Genomic DNA, 25,367 nt, shown 5'->3' with positions numbered 1-25,367 from the left:
AATGGGGTTAAGTGGCTTGCCCAAGGCCACACAACTAGGTACTTATTAAGTGTCTGAAGTCAGATTTGAACTCCAGGGCCAGTGCTCTATCCATTGTGCAACCTAGCCACCCCGCCACCCAACCCACTTCTTAAAGATATATTTTAGTAAGGGTAAAACTAGAATGTCGGTCAATGGACTACTGAATAAGAAAATGAAGTTTTCTCGTAAGTAAGTTCTCTGGAGCCTATATGAGGATGTGCCTTCCTCGTGAATTTACCTTCCCCCCCTCTCTGGACATTCCGTAGGTGATTTGGCCGCATTCCAAAGACTCCAGGAGCCAGCCACTCCTTGGAATACACAGGTAGTACTGGGGAGAACTGGCTATTCTCACAGTATTGACCTTATTCAAAGTAAAATCTTCCGGCCCCCTATGGCATTTACTTGAAATCTTCAAACTGCTAGACTTGTAGACTTTTCCCATATTTCTGTTAAAGGAATTCAGGAATCCCTCCCAACTAAATTAGCAACTAGCCTTCTTTGTTCTCCACTGATAAATACTCTGAGCTCCAAGCATTGGTGGGAATCTCACCCATGGAGAATTGATTCTGCCTGGGACTCTTCTTTCTTTCTTTCTTTCTTTCTTTCTTTCTTTCTTTCTTTCTTTCTTTCTTTCTTTCTTTCTTTCTTTCTTTCTTTCTTTCTCTCTTTCTCTCTTTCTCTCTTTCTCTTTCTCTCTTTCTCTCTTTCTCTCTCTCTCTCTCTCTCTCTCTCTCTCTCTCTTTTTCTTTCTTTCTTTCTTTTTCTCTTTCTTTTCATTCTTCCTCTCTTTCCCAATCGGGCCTTAACAGAAAGTCTGAAAAGAACATGGGATTCCCCCAGCCAGGGATTGTTCAGAGTTGGTGCTCCTCTGAATTGGTGATGTTATCTTTATCTTTTTTTTTCTACTTTGATTATAGTATTACTAACCCATTGTCTTTAATGTATTAGTTGCTCTATTGGATGTTAATGTAATCAATCTATTCCTTGTGTTGTGTAATTAAAATATTTTCATTCTCATGAGTGTCAGCGAGAGTGTCATTTCTAAAATCACAATACAAACACATAGAGAAGAAAGCTTCATGGATCACTTTTTGTGCCAGAGGGAATAGAACAAATGGAGAATTTGGGAATCAGAGCTAATAAGCACAAATGGGCTAATGGTTGGGTAGCATGCCACTAAGAGAGTTGATGTGGGCATTAACCAATGATAATATTTATCAAATTGGACGTGATATAATGACAAAATGGAATTGACGGAGTAGAAGAAGACGTATGTGCTAACCAACACCAAGATGGTGTAGGTGGCTCTAATTTCAGCAGAAGTCCTTGACAAAAGTCTGGAACTGTGAATATGCTGCACTTGGTGGTGATGCCTTTGTAAGAAAAGTATCAGGTAACCACTGGTCATTACCATAAATACCACACACAGAAAATCATAAATAGCATAGATAATTACAAATAAAGAGACTTTGAATGTGGCAGAAGAAACATCAGAACAGAATCCCATATTCCATATTTTTGTATTATTTCTACCTTTCATAACATTCTTCATAAACATAGTGATATTTATCAGGATGTGTAAGATCCAGAAGAAATGACAGAAGGAGAAAATGTACCTTGAGGCAATAAGTTTTGACCACTGGGAACAGTTAAAGGAACTGATGGTGATAACCTGAAAACCACTCAGAAGGCAAGTGATGCTGATGGAAAGACTACGGGCAACTCTGTGGAGAAAAGCAGTAAGTCTACACCCAGCTTGGTTCAGGAACATTTTCATCCCCAGACTAGCCATTGTTTGAGGAAATCCCTTGGAAATAAGAACTATGGAATTGGCCAAGACCAAGTGGGAAAAAATCATTTCTATGGGTTTCAGTCTTCTGCCCATTAGGAAAGTAAAGGTACAATGGCAAAGGAGGAAGACGTTTCCCAGGACACCAGCTCCTGTTTGCACGAAGAAGATAATACCTAGAACTAAATCAAGAAAAATAAGTCTTTCCCTGATGGAAGTGTAATTATTCTTGCAACCAGAAATAGAGAAGAGGAAAAAAGAAAGAAGGAAAACTTTTCAACACTCCTGGATGCCATTTGTTATTGTGATTATTGTGTTATTGTGTTAATGTGTTTTCTTTCATTTACAAATACATTAATTGAATTAATATATTTTGCTCAACCTGATTTGTATTTTTTGAATAACTGAAAATCTATAAAAATAGGAAATTTAATAATGAGTATGTTTAAATGTTAGACAGAATGAAGGACCAAAAGAAAATATAAGCAAAAGACCTGACAACAATGGAAATTAAGTAAAAACAAAATAATAAAACATTGCAAATGAAAGCTAGAGCCGATTAAGAAAACAAAAAAATGAAATGAAAGGCAATCATTTCAAAAATATTTTCTTTAATAAAATGGAACAAATAATGGATGTTAGAGCAGTTAAAATGAAAATGATCAAATAAAGATTCCATAAAATTTCAGAATTTAAATAAATATGACTTTTAGAAATTTAGCATGCCAAAATTTGCATGACAAGAAATAGATTACATAAAGCTAATTGATCATAAAGCAATTATGATTAAAAGCAATAACTTTCATAACATTCAGACATTATATTAATATTCCTATAAAATGCACAAAAATATTAATAAAGTACAGATAACATGGAAATTGAGAGGCAATATTTGTTTTCCCAAGTCTGCAAAAATGTAACACAACAGCATGTAATAAAACAATTCCTGGCATAATAAGACGTCCTGTAAAGAATGCCTCTGTAGGCATTGGGAACAGAATAAATTCAATTTTACTTCTAACATTCTGGCTCTCTGACACTAAGCAAGGCACTCACCTTCTCACCTTCCTAGACTCTTGGACTCAAAGGTCCAGGGAAGGTACTGTGGTGGTAAAAATCCAATTCTTCCCAGGGAATTCCTGATACCAAAAATTTGTAGAGACAAATAGCACTACTATGATTTCTACTACAACTACTACAATGATTACTGTTATTAAGACTATACTGCTGTTGCTTCTACTACTTTTTTGTTTTGTTTTTTTGCCAGGCAATGGGGTTAAGTGGGTTGCCCAAGGCCACACTGTTAGGTCATTATTAAGTGTCTGAGGCTGGATTTGAACTCAGGTACTCCTGACTCCAGGGCCAGTGCTCTATCCATTGTGCCACCTAGCCACCCCCTCCAGTCTTCTAGTTATTGGAATGAAGCCAGACAGGGCATTTCAGTATATTTTATGTAGAAACCACCAGGAAAGGTGGATGTGACTATTCTCATAGATAGTCATATTAATCATGTTAGATTAATGTAACAATCTAATTAGACTATCTCTAAGATAGTCTTGTTAATCTAACTCAAAATTATTATTAAATTATAAGTGATGGGGAAAGTAGATAGCTTAGAGAATAAAATATGAAGGGCTTTGCTGTTTCCATTATGCCTATAATATACTTGATTTAGTTAGTTTCATGGGGGAAATCATCTTATTTATCAAACACCAAAGTTTCAGAAAAATAGCATTTAATTTTTTAAAATTGTGTGCAAATATACTCATATAAATAGTGATATAGTTGATCTATCAAATTCCTAAATGTATGAAGCAAGATAGAGGACAAAAAGAATAAAATCTCTATAGATATTTGTACATACTCACATATCTGTATGTATTTGCGTTTCTATTTGTATGTGTGTATTTATTCCACACTCTTGGTTTTTTTATATTACTAGAAAAAAGAATTGCTGAATTAAAAATATAATAATATATTTTTGTTTGTGAGAACAGTCAAAATGTAATCAGAGTTATAATTTGAAAACTCATATGGAATAAATAATACTTTGAATCACAGAGTCACTAGTTTATATTGTCAGAAATTTCTGTAGAAGGGAAAAGAGACTTTCTCTGCTTGTATCTCTCTCTCTCTCTCTTTTTTATTTTTATTTTTAAGACAATGGAGTTAAGTGACTTGCCCAAGTTCACACAGCTAGGTAATTATTAAGTGTCCAAAGTTGGCTTTGAACACATACCCTCCTGACTCCAGGGCTCTATCCACTTCACCACATAATTGCACTGTTTATGTCTCTCTGTCTTCTCACTCTCAGAAGTAAAAATAGAGATATAATTATATCTTTTAAAATCCTTAAACCTTTCATTAGAAGAGTTTTCATTTAGGAAGACTGTCAATGTGATCAATTCAAAATACAAATATATTATATATATGCATATTATATATAAATATATATTTAATATGTATATGTATAGCTGAAAGAATATACTGTATGCTAAATTAAATTAAATTAATTGAAAAGAAACAAAGTTTTCATCTCTTTCACTCTTCCTAGATGCTCTGCTGGAAAGTATTTTATTAAGGTACTAAAAGGAATTTAAGGGGGAAAGGAGATAATAGTGAATAGAGTCAGTGCTTCAAATAAAACATATCTCCAAATGAATAATTCATCTCTTTGGTTGGCCATCCTCATTTAAAAAATTCTGGAAATAAATCAGTTATATGATTCAAATGACCCAACAACGTTTTATTACTAAATGAAGACATACATGTATTCCTAAGCCAAATATGACCAAGGATTAAGATTTTTATAAATAATCCTAATTGACTCATTCAGACTGATCGTAGAATGTTTCAGTATAAATTTCAAAGTATTACCAGGACTGTGGTTATTCTATGTATTGCCCATTGTCTAGTTTATTCTCAGAATCTCTATCTGAAAGGGTCACCTTAAGCTTAGCCTAGTCCACCCTTGCTATTGACTAGAGCCACCAGATTATAGAGTGACCTTGAAAAGAACAAAAGAAAAAGTCCCAGTAGAAAACCGATCACTAGGCTTCTCCCTACGAATCTGGAAGACTTTTTTCCTGTAAATAATCATTGTTCATACCCACCAACTCACTTCAGATAGATTTTTATAATTTTGTCTTCATCACTTTTGATATAATTTTGGATTTTTGAAGCAGCAACATTCAAATAAAGAGATTTTAAAGGGAAAAATGATAACTTATTGAGAGGACAAAAAGGCTTGAACTGAAGCAGGGAGAGCTGGTAAGTTTAAGAAATCTTACCTAGATGGTTCCCTTCCAATGTGCCAGTTTCATTTTCATTCCTATGTGGGCTCAGAGGAGTGGCAGTCATATAATTTCTAAAGTTTTGAGGAAGTTTTAACATAAGTGCCAGGAGACTCCAGAAGGAATCTCAGCTACCTACCTGATTTCTGTATTGAAAGTGAATAATCTCAGAAACTAATTGAAAAGGATACGAGTTCATTTGAGCTTTAGGTTGCCACCCTCTGTAAAGTGACTCTTCAATCCAAGAATTTGGATCCCAATATCCATCCCTTTCTGGAAAAAATACACAGGCCATGTGAAGTATTATTCAAAGATTGTAGCAAAATATTAAAAGGACCTGGATCGGGGAGGCTAGGTGGCGCAGTGGATAGAGCACCGGCCCTGGAGTCAGGAGTATCTGAGTTCAAATCCAGCCTCAGACACTTCATAATTACCTAGCTGTGTGGCCTTGGGCAAGCCACTTAACCCCATTGCCTTGCAACAAAGAAACAAACAAACAAAAAGAAACCAAAACCTTAAATAAATAAAAGGACCTGGATCCCTAAAGGAAAAGGCAGAATCTTAGTCTGCCATTTGGTATTTAGCAAGGAAAACAAATTTAAATGAGAAGTAAAGCAATGTAAGTTCAAGGACAGAAAAGAAAATTTGAACCTTTAGAACAGGTGGGTCCAACTCACCTACTGCAGATGCAGTCATTTCAAAAAGATAGATGCTAATTGTCTCTTTTGTCACTTTTGAGGGTTGGGGTAGATGACTTCTCAGATCAATTGCCACTCTATAGTTTCTAATGAAGAAGAATTACAAATAGTTATAAGAAACATTTCTTCCTAAACTTATGAATTTTAGATCTATGAAATAAAAGGGCATAGGATGAAGGGGGTTTGGGGATCCAAAATATACATTCAGAATATTTACAAGAGCTGACAAGACTAATCTGAGGAACACTGGTTAAGACTGAATGCAATGGGGACTTGAATTAGGAGAAAAGGCCTACAAAAAGACAAGTCTCCTTGGTATTTTGAGCTGAAATGCCATAAGCATCTTCAGAATGCCTTCCTTAGTACCAGCAAATAAATGATTTGCCCCACCCTGCCTCCCTTTTTACTTACAGGGAGAGAGGTGTGTTCTCCTTCTAAGGCCTTTAAGGATCAGATGCAGTGAGACACTCACAAAGCTGGTTTCTCCTGCTGTGGTGTAGACCTGACCTTGTAACTCAGAAGATGGAGATGGGAGGGCAGGGAGTAGGAGAAATTAGTTATAGACTCAAGATCCTCTCAGCCTCCAGAGATGCGATTATCTTGTCAGCTGCAAGAAAAAGAGGATTGATTTCATGGGATCTCAGAAGGGCCACCAAAGGCCTGAATTTTGTCCCAGGTGAAAATCAGTATCAATTAATTTTGCTGATTAATGATAATTCACCTATCACCAATGAACTCATTAATTATGATTGCAGTCATTAAAAAAAAATAGCTGGGAGCAGCTTCAAAGAGAAACTTTTTGCAGGTTCCCAAAGAAAGAGGAATGTCAAAGTTCAACAAGGTTAATGAAAGATGGAGATGAGAGGAACATTATACCTACACTATGCTTATGTGAGGGCACCTTCAGGTTTTTCTTGAATTGACCTAGAAATTCAATCCTTGAACTTTACCTGTGGAGGATCTTGCCTTCAAAAGGAAGAGACAAAACTAACTCTTTGTAGATTTTGTACATGACATGATGGTCTGCCTAGAGAATCCCAAGAAATCATCCAAAAAACTACTGGAGACAATTAGCAAAGTTGCAGGTTATAAAATAAAACCTGATAAATCCTCAACTTTTCTATATATGACTAGCAAGATACAGCAGGAAGAGCTAGAAAGAGAAATCCCATTCAAAGTAACCTCAGACAATATAAAATACCTGGGAGTCTATTTGCCAAGACAGACTCAGAAACTTTATGAAAACAAATATAAAACACTTCTCACACAAATTAAATCAGATTTAAATAACTGGGCAAATATCAACTGCTCACAGATATGTAGAGCTAATAGAATAAAAATGACAATTCTACCAAAGCCAAACTCCCTGTTTAGTGCCCTAGCGATCAAAATTCCAAAACATTACTTTAATGAGTTAGAAAAAATTGTAAGTAAATGCATATGGAGAAATAAAAAGTCAAGAATTTCCAGGAATTTAATGAATAAACTACAAAAGAAGGGGGCTTAGCCCTACCTGATCTAAAATTATATTATAAAGCATCAGTCATCAAAACTGTTTGGTATTGGCTAAGAAACAGAGTGGTGGACCAGTGGAATAGATTAAGTGCAATAGCAGGAAATGATTATAGTAATCTACTGTTTGATAAACCCAAAGAGTTCAGCTATTGGGATTAAAATTCTCTCCTTGATAAAAACTGCTGGGAAAATTGGAAGTTAGTATGGAAGAAACTTAGATTAGACCAACACCTCACACCCTTTACCCAGATAAGATCCAAATGGTTACAGGATTTAGACATAAAAAACAATACTATAAGCAAATTAGAAGATCAAGGACTAATTTACCTGTCAGATCTATGGAAACGGGAACGGTTTATGATGAAGGAAGAGATGGAGAACATCACTAAAAACAAACTAGATGATTTCTATTACATTAAATTAAAAAGCTTTTGCACAGATAAAACCACTGTAACCAAGATCAAAAGAAATGTAGTAAATTGGGAAACAATCTTTACAACTAATGAATCTGACAAAGGACTCATTTCTAAAATATACAGAGAATTGAGTCGTATTTTTTTAAAAAAGAAAAGCCATTCCTCAATTGACAAATGATATGCAAATGCAATTTACAAATGAGGAGATCAAAGCAATCCATAGCCACATGAAAAAATTGCTCTAACTCATTAATTATTAGAGAAATGCGAATCAAAATTTCTCTGAGGTACCACCTCACACCTCTCAGATTGGCCAATATGATCAGAAAGGATAATGATCATTGTTGGAAGGGTTGTGGGAAATCTGGGACACTAGTACACTGTTGGTGGAGCTTCGAACTCATCCAACCTTTCTGGAGAGAAATTTGGAACTACATTCAAAGGGCAACAAAAATGAGCATACTCTTTGACCCAGCAAATACCACTACTGGGTCTGTACCCTGAAGAGATGATGAAAAAGGGTAAAAACATCACTTGTACAAAAATATCCATAGCAGCCCTGTTTGTGTTGGCAAAGAAATGGAAATCAAGTCAATGTCCTTCAATTGGGGAATGGCTTAGCAAACTGTGGTATGTGTATGTCATCAAACACTATGTTCTATTAGAAACCAGGAGAGACAGGAATTCAGGGAAGCCTGAAGGGATATTTTTTTTAGGTTTTTGGAAAGGCAAATGGGGTTAAGTGGCTTGCCCAAGGCCTCACAGCTAGGTCATTATTAAGTGTCTGAGACTGATTTGAACCCAGGTACTCCTGACTCCAAGGCCTGTGCTTTATCCACTGTACCACCTAGCCACCCCTAGGATTTTCTAACTTTGATGTTTTGGACTTCTCTGCTCCCTTTCACCTCAGTGTTTATCTGTGACAGTTTTTGGAATAGAGTGGATTCATTCTCTTGCCTTTTATTAGCTTAGGGGTAGCTTCCCTGGCCTTAGATATTAAATTTTGTTGTCTTAACATTTTTGACTTTGCTTTGACTCTGGTTGTTCATCTAAGCTCAGCAGGAATGTTTGGGAACTGCTTTTTAAATATTCCTAAGGATTTTCTAATTGAGCTGCTTTTCTCTAAACACAAACCTCTGGTTTTACATTCTATGCTTTGACTGGCCCATATGACTTTTTCCACTGTAGGTCATGAAATTAAGAGTTAAAATGAGAGACACTGGTAATGTGGTTGTCCTTTATACCCTTTTACATAGGGTCAGGGAAGTCAGTAAGAGTTCCTGGTATCTTGATGCCTGGTTCATTCTGGGCAGGAAGATTGTAGAATTATAAAAGACAATTTGAGATAGGTTAAATCCTGTGGAGACACTAACAGGTCTATCCCTAAAAATCACATAACTATTAAAGAACCAGGATAAAAAGTCTAGCAACCAAAAATTCAACAATCTTTCCATAAAAACTACATTACATGAATATTTTGGAACATGAAGGACTTTTCCGATTTTTTTATGATTTCTTCTGGCATTGGTAATGCTGGATCAAAGGGTATGATCAGTTTTATTGCCCTTTGGGCATAATTCCATAATACTCTCCAGAATGGTATGGATCAGGTCCTAACACCACCAAGAGAGCATTAATGTCCCAATTCTCCCACAACGTTGATTATTTTCCCTTGTGTCATCTTAATCAATCTGATAGGTATGAAATAATGCCTCATAGTTGTTTTAATTTGCATTTCTCTAATCGGTGATCATTTGGAGCACTTTTTTCATTTGATTATATATATAGCTTTAATCTCTTCATTCATATCCTTTGACCATTTATCAGTTGGGGAATGACTTGAAATCTTATAAATTTCATTCAGTTCTCTATATATTTTAGAAATGAGACTTTTATCAGATCCCTTATCTGTGAAATTTTTTCCCTGGTTTTCTACTTTCCTTCTAATCTTAGCAGAATTGGTTTGATTAGCACAAAATCCTGTTAATTTAATAGAGTCCAAATCATCCATTTTGCAACTGTATAATGTACTCTGGTTCTTTCTTGATCATAAATTTCTCTCCTTTGCACAAATCTGACTGATAGTGCATTCCCTGACCTGATAATTGATCTTTGATATTACCTTTTATGTCTAAATCCGATACTCATTCTGACCTTATTTTGGTATAGGGCATGAAATTGAAGGAATGGGATAGGCAACGATGGAGGAAAACTCATTCTTTGTAGATGATATGATGTTATACATATAGAACCCTAGAAAATCAACTTAAAAATTATTTCAAACAATGAGCAATTTAAGGAAAGCTACAGGATATAAAATAAATCCCCATACATCATCAGAATTTCTATATAATACCCATAAAACCCAACAGCAAGAGGTAGAAAGAGAAATTGCATTTAAAGTAACTGGTGGGGCAATTAAGAGGTGCCATGGATAGAGCACCAGCATATATTATTTTCAAGTTTTAAAATTTGTTTTATATTTTATTTTTCTCTCTGTCATCATTTTCCCTTTTTGTTCAATTTCTTCTTTCACAACATGAGTAATATGGCATTTTACAGCAACTAGGTAGGTATCACAGACAAAGAGCACTGACTCTGAAGTCAGAAGAAACTGAGTTCAAATCCAACCTCAGACACTTAACACTTACTACTTGTGGCATTCTTTCCACCTTTTTGTGTTTGAATGACGTTTGGAATACAAGTGGAAGGATGCCTGCCATCATTACCAATATACAATATAATTAGATATCATTGGTATCTTATACTAATTCAAAAAAAATACAAATGAAAGAGCATCAAAGTCTTGATTTCTTTCTCTCTTCCTAGAGATTCATGATAGAGATCATGTGATCATGTGATAAGTTCCTAAATTCCTTTGTCCAGTATGGAAATTTCGATATAAACCAAAGAGAAAAAAAAACTAAAACAACAAAACGATAACAGTAAATGGAGAAATATTTACCTCAAAACAAGAGATCTCTCTAAATGAACTATCCATCTCTGTGACTTGCCATCATCATTTTAAAAGTCCTGTCAAAGGTCAATTTATCCAACTCAAATGACCCTTTACCTTTCTATTGCTAAGTGATGCAATTCACAGTATTCTTAAATCATATAGGACAGAAAAAAACAATTTAGAATTTTATAGGCAATCCCGATTGTTCCACCCAGGCAAACCATAAAATAATTCAGCACAAGTTCAACGTGTTCTCAGTGGTGAGCTTCTTGTGGAGTTTGCTCCAGGTCTACTTGTTCTGAGACTAAACCAGAGGTTCTGTATTGAAATCTTACTTTAACCTTAGTCTGATCTAACCTTCATGTATCTGGGAACCACCATGTCAGCATCATCTTGAAGGCATGAAAATAAGTTCCCCTAAAATCTCTATCCTTAGACTTTCTCCCAAGGAACATGGTAGGATGCTTCCAGTAAATACTCACCTCTCCCATCCACTCATTTGTGCACATTTCTATAATTTTCCCTTAATCATTTTTCTTTAATTTTCTTCTAAAAATTGTGAAGCATTAAGCAAGAAAAGAGATTTAAAGAAAATGATATTTTATACTCTAAAGGACAAAAAAGACTTGAACTGAAACAGGGAAGTCTGGCAGGGATAAGAAACCTTATCTATGTGATTCACCTCTAATGGCCTGGGTTCATTTTCATCTATATGAGTCCTCAAAGGTGCTGCAATTATCCCTTTTTAAGTTTATGGCAGGACCTGTGTTTTATATTTGTTTCTACTACTGGAGTTTAACCCAGCCCTTGTTTTATAGAAAGTACTTAATTGATCATCTTTGAAAATAAAGGTAGAGCTCTTAATAAAGGTACAAAAGGGCTATATAGAAATAAATAATTTGTGGGGCAAATTGTAACTATAGGTCAATTATAAAGAAAGGTGAATCTCACTCATTGAGTCAATCTGCTAAGGAAGTGAATAATTTCAAAGACTAACTGAAGGAGTTTATTTGAAGCTCCTTTAGGATGTCAATCACAGGGAAGTAGGAATTCGATCTCAGGAACCTGACTGCCTTATAGTAAAGGTTCATGTTAATCCATATTCAAGGGGTGCCAATTGTGATAGGCAGGACTGATCTGAACATCCATTGATACCTAATAATAAATAAAACAGTCAATAGTGAGATATTTGTGTTAGTTCATCATCTCTCTCAGGTTAAAAATCCCACATTCTACTCTTGAGAATGTACAGTCCTTATGTTTCTGTCGAAATGGCCTCTTTAAAGTAACTCATAGTTCGTCTCACTCACTACTGTTTTCTACTTGTTACAAATTTCCATAATCTCATGTATCAGCATCTCACTGTGAGAACATTGAATGGCCAAAGAACTGAATTTATAAGGGCAGTAAAGGAGAGTATGTTGATATAATGCATCTGGGAAAGAGAATTTACTATAGACCAAACCAGATCCTGTCTCATCCCTCCGTTTCCTCCATCAAATGTTAATTAAGACATTCTGCAGCATGGTGGCTTCTCTGAAGAAAATAGAGAAATTATCTTCTAGTCTCCAAACCTTTTCTGAGGATTATAGTGAAAAATAATCCCTCCCCCAGATCATGTATTCTTGTTAGTCAGGAAGAATTAGTGAATAGTTTTAGGTATGAGAAGTGCAGAAAATGGCAATGACAAGAACAGTGAATAGATCATTGGCCTTACAATCGGGATGACAGGAGTGCGAATTCAATCTTAGATATTTGAAACTACTAGCTGTGTGCCCTTGGGCAAGTCACTTAACCCTGACTGCCTTGCATCCAGGGCCATCTCCAGTCTTCCTGATTCTTATCTGGCCACAGGACCCAGATGAATCTGGAGGAGCCAGTGAGGTTGGTGACCTTAGCATAGCCCTGTTCATTCAATTCCAATTCATGTGATTGTCATGGCCTCACCTCCTCAATATCATGGTCATCTTCTAGAAAGAAGGACAAACATCATCATCATCATCATCATCATCATCATCATCATCAACAACAACCACATCAGGATAAGAGTTTAATCAATCCTCTACTGAGAGAGGCTAATGAATGAGGACTTGAATAACAAGCTCAACTGAAGACACTGAAGTTCAAGAAGTTTCATTCCAAACTAGGTTCTCACCTAACAAAAAATAAAAATGTAGATCTATTCACTATATCCTCCTTTTTTGTGCCAGATTATGTTGAGTCTGGTGGAGGGAACTCAGGCCGACATCAATATGATGCATAAACTGGTTCGTTTATTGATTACAGGATAAGTACTTTTATACTCTACATTTACGTAACTAATTACATAAGCGTTTTAGCAAGCATTTTTTTCACATGTATACCTTGTGTATGTCTTAGGTGATTGTTTTGAGAACCAAACAGTGATTTGATAAACAGAGTGCAGAAGGTAATTATCTCAGAATGCGCTATCTATCTGAGCCTGGGAATACACCTTGTTAGCTCATACATGCAGCTACTCCCTTATCTAAGCTCTGAAGTACATCTTGCTCGTTAAAGCACATAACTATTTCTGTATTAACCCTTTATAGCTCTTAGCCTCGAACACATATGACACAACATCTCCCCCTTTTCATTTAAAGGCCTGGGAGAGCATGTTTTCTAGAGAACTCTGACAACACAAAAGGATGCATGGTCCAAATAACAAGAATATAACAAGTATTAAGCAAATTACAATTATAGGTTTTACAATTGCCAAAAGCCAAGCAGGTAATCCTAAAGATTTTAACCAATCCTTAAAGAAATCTTCATATACAGTTATTTTATCAAGATTTTCTTGTAACTTTTTGATTTTAGCGTAGATTGAAGCACTATTATATGAAATATTAAAGTAACACATGCCTTCAAATTCCTCACAACCATGATTATGTAATAAAAGCAAGAAATCTATTGCAGCTCTATTTTGTAGTGTAGCCTTGCGAATGCTCTGTACATCTGTAATTATATCCATTAAAGCCATGGACATAATGTCAGCCTGAGCTTTTGCCCAACATGCAAGATTTTTTTTTGGTATTATAATTAATAGATGCCATTACCCCTGGTGTGAAAAAGGGATGTGGCTACTGTTTCTGATAGTGATAGAAAATTAACATTTTTATTACAGTTGGAAGCCAGAGGAATGCTCCTTGTTTTCCTAGGGTTTCTGGAGAAATTAAGGTATGGTGTGGACACTAGTGCTAATTGGCCTAGGTAACAAGGTCCTCCTATAGGATGCCATGGGATAGAGCTGTATCTTTGTCTTCACATATCAAGACTACTCCAGGGGGTAATGACTTTGCTCACTCAATTTGTACTTCAAGGGGCCCCCATTCTGTTTTTGATAAATTCCAATAATGAGAATGCCCTGATACATTAGTGAATCGTTCCCACTTAGGGGAATCCCAAAGTGCGTTTTCTTTAAAATACTCTAAACCTCTAAATATAAAAGCTCCTGTAGCATTATAAAGTTGTGGGGAGCTCACAAGACTACAATTTGGGAGATGAGTGATATTCTCTTTTATTCCAGGGGGAACACTCTACAAGAGATTTATTTCCTGTGGTTCCTGTGTAGTTGGTTTATTTAAAGCCTCCAATATATCTCTTAATCTACAACTATTTTTCAGGGATGGCCAGGTATAATTTAGCTGCTTATCACACATAACATGCACAAGACCTATACTGCTGAAAAATCCTACATGTTCCCCTTAACTGTCCATAGTACCCTTTCAGTCTCTGTTTGATGTTCTCTGGTTCCAGGGGGATCCCTATGAAGCATGTCTTGAAGGGATCACCAGCTGATTTCAGGGAGATACACATTTGATGCTGTAGATACTTAGAAATCAGATGAGTCACAAGAGCCGTGGCAGGGCAGGATGCAAGCGCCAGCAGAAGTATCATTTTTCAGGTGAGGTTTTACCCACTTTGCAGGAACCCACTGTGGTTTCGATGAACCTGAAACAACACATGCTTACCCTTGCCCACAGGTTAGTAACTGATAGGAATTGTCCCATTGGTCAGTCTTAGGATCAAAAACAGAGACAGAAATGTCAACATCGGCAAAGTGTTCTGCGTTCTTTGAAAAGTGAAAGTAAAGAGGCTTGTTATCTGAGATGGAGTGCTTAGGGTTAAGCCAGTTCAAAACATAAATCACTTTGCTCACTATGTTATGCGGTGATCCCCCAACCTCCCTCTTTTCTTTTAAAAACAAGGCTAAGTATTTCTTAACATCCTGACGAGCCCTGTCATCGGCGGTCCTGCCAGGCAGACCGAGGTGAATGAGACACAGACATGAAGCAGGGCGGGAGGGGGTTGAATCCTCCTCCCTCCTCTGCCAGCCCAGGGATGATTCACAGCGGCTGCCGAGTCAAATCCTCATTAAGCAGGAGAGTCGTTGTACTGCAGTCAGGGCAGGAGGCAACAATCATTCTCGTCTGTGTCAGGGGCAGGTTGAAGGTTTTCTCCAAAGCCTTGGCTGAGATGAGCAGGGTGCAGCAGCGGGAGGGAGTGGGCACGGCAGGCTGGAAGCCTCGGGAAGCAGGCGGGGCTCTGTGCTCGCATGAGCGCCCAACTGCCGGAGGGCGGAGGGGGAGAACAGGATCGGCTTTCCTCCCCTCGGTCTCCCCTGCCCAGGCCGGGGTGCAGGCGGACCGGGCCCCTGATCTGAAAAGCCTGCGAGAGACAAAGGTGGCAGCGGGAAGGCTCTGGGGCTGCCCACCCGCCCGCCCTCTTCCCGGCCAGGTGGCAGCGGGGATTAATTAACTCTTTTTCTGCTAGAGGAGGCACATCCGAACTTCCTCCAATAGCGGTCCTTTCAGCATCAGTCACAGCAGGGCAAGCCCACAAACTTTTAATGTCATCATAGACAATTCTGCACAGTGTGCCATATGGTTCTACCAGTCTCTGGGCTTCCTTGTTCTTAGTTTGGACTGCTTCCCATAAGCTTTTTCCCAGCTTATCCCATTTTTTCCAAGGAGAAGAGTTCTTCAGTCTTGGTAATTATGCCCTTATCTCTTCCCCAGTGTAATACCCAGGAAATTTTTGATCTCTTAACAGGCAGGTCATATTTTTTCAATAAGTCCTCTAAGGTATTGAGCGGATGCGCTCCGTGGCTGATGCAGCCATTCCCATCCCAAATTCCCTGACTCACAGGTCAGCTGTGGCCACTTAAATCTGCTTTTCTTCTAGTGCCGAGTGAGGGGGTGTCCAACACTTCCATACCAACCCATACCAGGATGTCTTCTACCCATTCGACTCACTTCCATCAGGTCGGGGTCACCAGATGTTGAGTCCCGTGGAGGGAACTCAGGCCGACATCAATATGATGCATAAGCTGGTTCGTTTTTTGATTACAGGATAAGTACTTTTATACTCTACATTTACGTAACCAATTACATAAGCATTTTAGCAAGCATTTTTTTTTTCACATGCATACCTTGTGTATGTCTTAGGTGATTGTTTTGAGAACCAAACAGTGTTTTGATAAACAGAGTGAAGATTGTTTTGAGAACCAAACAGTGATTTGATAAACAGAGTGCAGAAGGTAATTATCTCAGAATGCCCTATCTATATGAGCCTGGGAATACACCTTGTTAGCTCAGACATGCAGATACTCCCTTATATAAGTACATCTTGCTCGTTAAAGCACATAACTATTTTTGTATTAACCTTTCATAGCTCTTAGCCTGGAACACATATGACACAACAAGATTATTTATATTGAAGATTATCAAACACTTCAGAGAAAGGTCTCACAGTGATTAGAGATATGTGTATATATACATATAAATATATATATATATATATACATATATATGTATATATGTATATAGATATATACATAGAGAGATATGTAAATATATATTTAATTCATGTAAGGCTTAAATGAATTGAATAGTGTGTAAATTGATAAAGAATTCCACTTTCAAGTGGTCTATAGAGAAGTCCACAGGCCAGAACTTCATGAAAATAACTGGGAAGTTCTTTCACTGGTCAATGAATTTGAAAGAACATGAAGCTGGTTGGGTCTTCAGCCAGAAATGATGTACATGTCTGAACATGGAATTTTCCTTCATTAATTTCATTTTCCTTCATTAACATAAATCATTATTTTCTTCACAAAAGTTAATGTTGAAAGTCTCCACAGAAAGCAATAGTATCAGTCTACAATGCATAATAGAATATTGAAAATGATTTTTAAATGCTTTTCTGATTTTCAAAGATCTGATTAGTCCAAACCTGAAACAACTTATGCTACAATTCTTCTGGATTCATTGGGGGTGCAAAAGAAAAGACTCAGATATAGTATAAGCAGAGAAAAGTACAAGCATTCAACTGTTGCGTGGTTAGCCATAAAAACAGATCTTACATACATTTAACTAAATCATTTAAGGAGCAATGGGATTAAGTGACTTGCCCAAGGTCACATAGCTAGGTAATTATTAAATATCTGATGACTGATTTGAACTCAGGTCTTTCTGACTACAGAGCCAGTGCTCTATCCACTGTTCCACCTAGCTGCCCCTCAAGGTCCTGTTTAATTTCTTTTTTTAAGGTTTTTGTAAGGCAAATGGGGTTAAGTGGCTTGCCCAAAGCCACACAGCTAGGTAATTATTAAGTATCTGAGCCCAAATTTGAACTCACGTCCTCCTGACTCCAGGGCCAGTGCTCTATCCACTGTTCTACCTAGCCTCCCCACCACAATTTAATTTCAATCAAATAAATTTCAGAAATGAGAGAATGTCAAAATATAGAAGATAAGAACATTTCTTTTCTTGTTTGATTCATTTTTCCAATTATATGAAAGAAAACTTTCAAATCATTCTTTGTAAGATTTTGAATCTCATATTTTTCTCCTTACTTATATTTAATCCCCACTTGCCAAGAAAACATATGATCTGATATAAGTTATTAATGTACATTCATGCCAAACGTAGTTCCATATCAGCATCAGAGCAAAAAAGGAAAAGCATGAGAAAGGAAAAAAAACAACCCCCAAAATTAAAAGCTGTATGCTTTGATCTGTAATCAAACTCCAAAGTTCTTTCTCTGCATATGGATAACATTTGCATCCCAAGAAGTTTGGGAATTGTCTTTGATCACTGTATTTTTGTGAAGAGCTAAATCTATCATAGTTGATAATCACAGAATGTTGCTTTTGTTGGGTACAATGTTCTGGTTCTTCTCACTTTAATCAGCATCACTACTTGTAAGTGGTTCCAGGGTTTTCCTGTAATTTACCTGCTCATGATTTCTTATATAACAATAGTATTTCAAAACATTCTTATACCACAAACTGTTCAGTCATTCCTCAATTGATAGGCATCCCTTCAGCTTCTGATTCTTTGCCACACCCCCCAAAAAATATTTGGGCATGTAGGTTAATTTCCCTTTTTTATGATCTCTTTGGGTGATAGACCTTATAGTGGCATTGTTGGGTTAGAAGGTTAACACAGTTTTAAGGCTTTTCAGCATATCAAATCAAATCAATTTGATTTGGCAAAGAACTAAGGCCCAAAGCAGTGTAACAGAGAGGAGAAACTAATGAAGTTGAAGAGAATAGATGAAGAATTGAGTCATATGGATGTCAGAGAAAAGAGTTAAATTAGGTAGATATATATGCATAAAGAACAATGATCATAGGGACATAGAATGTAGGAGATAGAAAGGATCTTTCTAGTCTTATAGCCTGATAGCATCATCTTATACATAAGGAAACTGAGGTAGTATGGAGTATTTGAGACCAAAATAAAACTATGGATGCTGATGACAGCTTAGGAATAAAGGATAAGAAAGAAAATTAAAAAGTATGGTTTTTGAGAACACTTGAGAGATGTGTATAAAAGAACTGAAGACTTACGTGTGTTGACAAAAATATTTGAGGAAAGTTTTGACTTTGTTCAAAGGAGAAATACGTGATGAACCTTGTATGTTTACTTTATGGGAACTGAAGTAACAGTTGCACCTTGATTTGAAAGTTACTAAAGAAAATTTATAGAGAATAATGAGCAAACAGATAGCAATGAATTCCATCTGAGATTGTAGAACCCAGATTCCAACTAAATTAAAATTATTTTTCAGTGGAATAATAATTTAAAACCTAAACAAAGGCTGCTACTTTTACCTCTTTGTCCGTGAATGATCCAGAAAGAGTGGAATCTATAATGTAAAATGCTTGTAATCATTGACCCGTGAATATAAAATATCACATAACTAAAGTTATAATTTTAACTATTATATTATAACATTTGGAATATAGATCCAAGAATAACAAATTTCATTCTGGCATTCTTTTTATGTGAAATGTGTCTCTCCTAATAGATAAGAATTTGTTGTCCAATTTGGTTATAGCTAAAGGTTGGGTAAACTCATGAATCTGAAAATTTGTAACCTGAATGATTTTGTTTTGCAAGGCAAATGGGTTTAAGTGGCTTGCCCAAGGCCACACAACTAGGAAATTATTAAGTGTGTGAGGTCAAATTTGAACTCAGGTCCTCCCGACTCCAGGACTTGAGCGCCACCTAGCTGCCCCCACTTCAAATTGTTTTATGTGATGATTTGGGTTTATGATAATTATGGATTATTCTGTGCTGAATTTACATATTGAGCTTAACTTAGTCATGATAGAATAGAATCCATAATGGACCTTTTTTTGTTTTTAAAAGGATTAGAAAACCACCAGATATTCACTTTGTGAATTTATGCAAAATAATTGCTTTGCTAAATTCTTTTGACTGAATTTTACCTCAGAATTCATTTGAAACTGTATTTGAGGCAGTGACATAATAAAAAAAAAGGCAAGTAAAAGGAAGTATTTCCTGCAATTTTATAAGAATGGATGGCTTTTATTTACTAGCTATTTCATGACAATTACATTAGCATATTGAAAATAGGTACATTCAAGCTTACTGATGAATATGAGAGAAAAAAATTTTAGGGAATTTTAATCTAAAATTCTGAATATTGTTTTCAGGTTTGTTGTGGCTTTGAGTCAATGTTTCACCATTTCTAGAAAAATGTCAACAGCTTAATGGGAAAAGGACCAGTGGATCTTTGTCCACAAAGAAAAGGTAGGGATGGTGAAGTGGGGAAGGTTAGGTGAAGATTCTCTTAACTTCATTTCCCATAAAAGAAATATTTTCACCTGTTTAATTCTAAGCCAGTTTACAGTGTCCTGTCATAAACTTGACTATCTTTTCCATTCTTATCAGAAATCAAATGGGCCTGAGGTGTGTTTTATTATTATACATGTGCTAACTTATTTTGGACTCTCTCATTCTTTCTTCTGTACAGCTCCAAAATCAACAAAAGCAAAGGTTTCTTTTTTACTGAATCCTTCTCAACAGACAGCATGTCCCTTTTAAAAAAAATGTTACCTTTCTCTGAGAATGTTCTCAATTCATGTTTTTAAGTTTCACTTGCAACACAATGGATCACTTTTTTCATTCTTATGAGAGGCAAGCTTTACAAAACACTTCTCTGTTTTCTACAGATATCGCTATTCATCCTTGGAGATTACAGGCAAAATATAAATTTTCTCATTTACTTGTAGAAGAAATTGATAGAGATTTCTCAACTGTTTTCTTCACTGATAGGAGAGAATGCTGTTCTTAGTCTCCAATTTAATTCTATGACAAAATCATTTTCTAACACAGAAAGAGAAAACTAAATAAACATTTCAGGATTGAGAGTTCAAAGTGGTCTTAAGGGAGACAAGGATGTTCAGAATAAAAAAATATCCAGATAGGCTAAATGTAAATATATATAGTCTTTTCAACCATTAATGCTCTATTCAAACACAATATGATGATTACTGTGATAACTAATAGATCTTCTAGCTTTTGAGCCCTAGAATTCTATGATTCTTTTGTTTTCTGACCTTCTTTTCATCACTTACTGAAAAATATCTTTTTTGCAAATGTGAAAATAGAATTTGGCCAGTGAATCCAGGGAAAGAGAATCTTGTGATCAATTCTTTTGAAAGAATGAACAAAAGAAATGGAGAATTTGAGAATCAGAGCTGATCAGCACAGACAGGCTAATGGCTGGGTAACATGCATTCAAGAAAACTGATGGGGGTATCAACCACTAATAATGTTTACTAACCGAAAAGGGATAAAGTGTGAAAATGGAATTGCCTGAATAGGAGATATAGATACCCACCAAGACCAAGATGGTGTAGGTGGCTCTAATCTCAAGTGAATTTCTTGATAATTGGCTGGAGCTGTGAAGATGTTGGACTTGTTGATGGTGTCCATGCAGGAGAAGCATCAGGTAGCCACTGGCCAGGACCATAAATCCCACGCACAGGAAATCAGGAATAGAGTACACAATTATAAATGCCAAGTGTTTAAATGAGGTTGAACCATAGTCATAACAGAATCCTAGATTCCATAACCTTGTGTTGTTAATGAAAATAATGTTCTTGATATTCAAAAGCAAAAGAACAAGTATTAGAATGTGAAGAATCCAGCAGAAAAGACAGAATGGGAAAATGTACATTGAGGCATGGGCTTCGAATTCTGACAATATGGAAAAGGTAAAGGGACTGATCGTGATAATCTGAACACCGCTCAGAAGGCAAGTATTGTTGACAGAAAGACTGCAACTCACTTGATGCAGGAAAGCAATAAGCCTACACCCAACACAATTCAGGAAATTTTGCAGCCCCAAACCAAGCAATGTCTGAGGGACTCCCTTGGAAATAAGCACTACGGACTGGCCCAGGCCAAGTGGGAATAAACAGTGTTTATGGGCCTCATCCTGCTGCCACCTAGGAAAGTGGAGGCATAATTGCAAAGAAGGAAGGATTTTCCAGTAGACCAGCTCCTGTCTCCATGAAGAAGACAATACCTATCATTGTCAAAGAAAAAATACTATTTCACTGAGTGAAGTGAAGCTGTTCTCAGAATCAGAAATGCAATGAAAGGAAGGAAGGAAGGAAGGAAGGAAGGAAGGAGGGAGGGAGGGAGGGAGGAGGGAGGGAGGGAGGGAGGGAGAGAGAGACAGAGAGAGAGAGACAGAGAGAGAGGAGAGAGAAGGAAGGGAGGGAGGAAGGAAAGTAATTTTCAAATTTTCCTAAAGAATATTTAGTAATAATATGCATAAGGCATGTGATGTTCAACCTGATCATTATTTTCTGATTTTTTTTCCCCATTGGTAATGTGCAGATGGCAGATATACAATTTTTACAAAGAAAAGATAAGTGAAATACCATAATTTCACCAGTCTAACAGGTGTGTACTTTTCAGTCAATGAGAGAGATTGATGATTCTGGAAAATGAATGCTCAATTTTAACACCACAACATCAGAATACAAGGAGAGTTAAGACCATTCATTAATGAAATAAGGTTAAATTCAATGAAATGGAAAATAATAGAGCTTAATAAACTAATTAAATAAATCAGATTTAATTTGGAATTATAGAAAGAAAGCTTACTGGAAAGAAAATTCATTATTCAAGTAAACCTGGAAATTTGATACATTACTCATATACTATGCAAAAATATGTGTATATATATTTAGAAACAGAGTAACCCTATGCTTAATTTTTAACAAATAATGAATTTAAATATAATAAATATAAATTCATATTAAAATGTTTTAAATGTACAACAGAAATGTCACAATAAAAGGTGAATGAGGAAAAAGTATTGGATTTCATCAGAATTCAGCAACACACCATATGTAAAAATCTCTAGAATGCTGTTAAAATGTAAAATTGGATAACATTTTTCACAATGGAAACCCATGTCAACAACAAATTTAAAGATGAATCTGTTCTTAACTTTTTTTTAGGTTTTTGCCAGGCAAATGGGGTTAAGTGGCTTGCCCAAGGCCACACAGCTAGGTAATTATTAAGCATCTGAGGCCAGATTTGAACTCAGGAACTCCTGACTCCAGGGCTGGTGCTCTATCCACTGTGCATCCTCCCCTGTTCTTAACATTTCAAATAAGAATGATGCAGGAGAGAATACACAAGTCAGCAATAGTAATTAAGCAAATAAGATGATAAAGTAATTTAAATAAAAGCATGAAATGATCAAGTAAAGAATTTCCAAAAATCATATAAATTTCAAAATATTATAAAAATATTTTTTCTTTAAAAAAAGGAAATGCAAAACATCCAAATCTTGAAAGTGGAATTTGGGAGATTAAAAATGGAAATTGTTCAATAATTATTCCTTGAAAGTGGATAATTTAAATATGGAAACATTAACTGTGGGAGAAAATTTAAGGAAGTCTGAGGGAGGAGGCAGCCTCTTTGATCTTCCAGTCTCTTGTGGAACCCTGGCCAGCTGACCTGCCCAAAATTCAATCAGCAATCCATGTGGTCTTGTCTTAAACTCTTTCCAACTTTTCTATCCATTTGTTAATATGCTATCACTTCCTGTAATAATACTCTATCTTCTTTCCCACACCTGCATTCCTGAGTCTGATTTGAGATTCTTCACAGGGCAGAACTGAACCCAAGAAACAAATCAGCAGCTACATCATGACACAATGATGCAAAAGTTAGTTGGACCAAAATCTAAATCATTAATTACTCCAAGTTGAAACCAGAAATTCTTCAGATTGCCCTTAATAAAAAGAATTTCAATGCAATCTATATTCTCATAGAGAAGAATAATTTATGAAACATGTTTCCTTGATGGAAAAGTTCATTTTTGTTTGGGTTTTTTATCTAATGTGAGATAAACATCCATTTGTAAGGCATGTCCTGAAGTTTAGATTCAGCTAACAGATACATACACTGATAAATTGTATAAATTTGGAATTAGTCATTTGGACTCTTGTGAAAACAAGCAAAACAATTTAGAAATTTTAAACTTGTTCAATGTATATTAAATATCATTTTTAAATAAAAAGCTTTTGTTTTTCATATAAGACTTAGATCCTTAACAACTTCTACTCCTCCTTTGGGTTTCCTACAAGTAAAAACCATAATGTGAAACCGTTAAGCTATAAATGTCATGAATTATTTGCTTTTCCTAGCAAAAGTTTCTATTGGTGAAAGCCATCAAAAATAAAATTGTGTCCTTCTCTAAGAAAACCATGAATAATATTATTCAACCAAGATTAATGAAAGTTAAAAGAAATCACACTAACCAAGAAAAACCAGAGCATCACTGTTATATTTTCAGTCAATAGTCTCATATGTCAGGGTCTCTAGCCCAAAAGGCAATAACAAAATGCAAGTGTCTGGGGTAAAAATGCAGTGCTGTCACCCTAACATAGTTTGGGAAGGTGCGGAGGTCCAGCCTCCACGGGGTTCTTGGAACCTGACAGGAGGGATAGAGTCGGGAAAATGAGTCAACAAGTGGATATAGGCAGGAGCAGGTTGACTGACTGTCAGCTGCTTGAATTTATTTTTATAGTTTCAGAATCATGTATGTTTCAAGCAAGGAAGCAAGCTGAGATCATTTCCTTGGGTACAAGAGTGTACAAATTTCATCAACAATCATATAGTTCATATGGTTACAAGTTTTAATCATGTGATTGCAAGTTTAAGTAATAATCATATAGTTAATTAATTTCTTATCCCTACTTGGACCACAATGACCTTAACCTGTCTGTTACCATATTTATTACTACATTGTATAATTGTTAATTCATTTGGGAGTATTAATTAAGCAATTCTTTTAATGGGAAGTTTTTTATATTTTTCATGTAGGTAATGTTTTTCGATACACTTCCTTAACAGTCTGTAGTGAGGGTGTTTACGCTTGTGCATCCATCCATTAACTCTTACAATAACCAATTGTTCTTTCTGCCCTAGTTGGTAGAAACCAGTTTTTGTGACTTTTTTATTCTTTCCCATGAAACTAAGGCTGCTGGAGTTCACATATCAGTCACCTGTACTATTTTCTCACCATCTTTTCCATATATTCCTGTATATGCAAGGGAAGCAAAACTATTAATTTCCCTGGAATTCTATCTGACCCATCTCGTATCTGTTTTCCCTCTATATATTCTGGTATCTACTTGGAATTCCCAGTGCTGGATTTTCCATAGATTTCATAAGGATGATGCCTTTTGTATGCCTCAGAGGGAGAGGCAGTCCTGTTAAATTTAGACAGAGTTTCAATGTTTTATTCAAGGAATTTTTCTGAAATCCTTCCTTTATAGTCATTCTAGTATTAGGGTGAGTAAATATTGTAATCAATAATAAACCTATAAATATTGGTATGCATGTAATCCCTATATATATTGAAGAAGGAAATGTTGTTCCACCAGGCAGTGTGACTGCCTTGTCTTCTTGCTGCGACTGTGTCAAACAGCTTAGAGACCCTGGCTCCCAACAGGATGGAAGTGGATTTTTGCAAGAGGATTCAATATGTTGACACAGACTCCTCAGACAGATCCAATGTAAGTATCCCAGATTGATTATTAAACTATTAATCAATATGGACTTCCCCATTCTTTTTCTTCGGAATTCATGTTGGAGTCTTTGTTTGAAGGAACTTTGAATGTTTCACTGAAGGTAAATTTTGAGGCAATTATACAATAATATAAGAAGGCAAATATATGGGAATGAATTGGAGGTCAAAAAGAAAAGAAAAAACATTGTATTTATTTAAAAATTTAGAGTACTAAATAATTGCAGCAAAAAATTAAATATAATATTTTAAGAAAACAACAAAAGATATCAATCATATGTA

At 35.9% G+C, this 25,367-nt stretch overlaps 1 protein-coding gene and 1 pseudogene across 1 annotated transcript; both read right to left on the bottom strand.

Annotated features, from left to right (window-relative positions):
- Positions 1-1,105: 1,105 nt before the first annotated feature.
- On the bottom strand, positions 1,106-14,606 carry LOC141508905 (vomeronasal type-1 receptor 3-like). The gene is made up of 4 exons (XM_074217968.1): positions 14,431-14,606; positions 5,781-5,887; positions 5,243-5,376; positions 1,106-2,038 (listed from the first exon to the last, which is right to left on the bottom strand). The coding sequence occupies exons 1-4, from the start codon at positions 14,604-14,606 to the stop codon at positions 1,106-1,108; spliced, it is 1,350 nt and encodes a 449-aa protein (XP_074074069.1).
- A 6,066-nt stretch (positions 14,607-20,672) lies between these two features.
- LOC141508899 (vomeronasal type-1 receptor 1-like) lies at positions 20,673-21,543 on the bottom strand (annotated as a pseudogene).
- Positions 21,544-25,367: the final 3,824 nt, after the last annotated feature.

Source organism: Macrotis lagotis, chromosome 1 (assembly GCF_037893015.1).
Source record: "Macrotis lagotis isolate mMagLag1 chromosome 1, bilby.v1.9.chrom.fasta, whole genome shotgun sequence".
Classification (NCBI taxonomy): Eukaryota; Metazoa; Chordata; class Mammalia; order Peramelemorphia; family Peramelidae; genus Macrotis; species Macrotis lagotis.
Note: the sequence above shows the minus strand (reverse complement) of the source record. Positions and strands in the feature narration are given on the sequence as shown.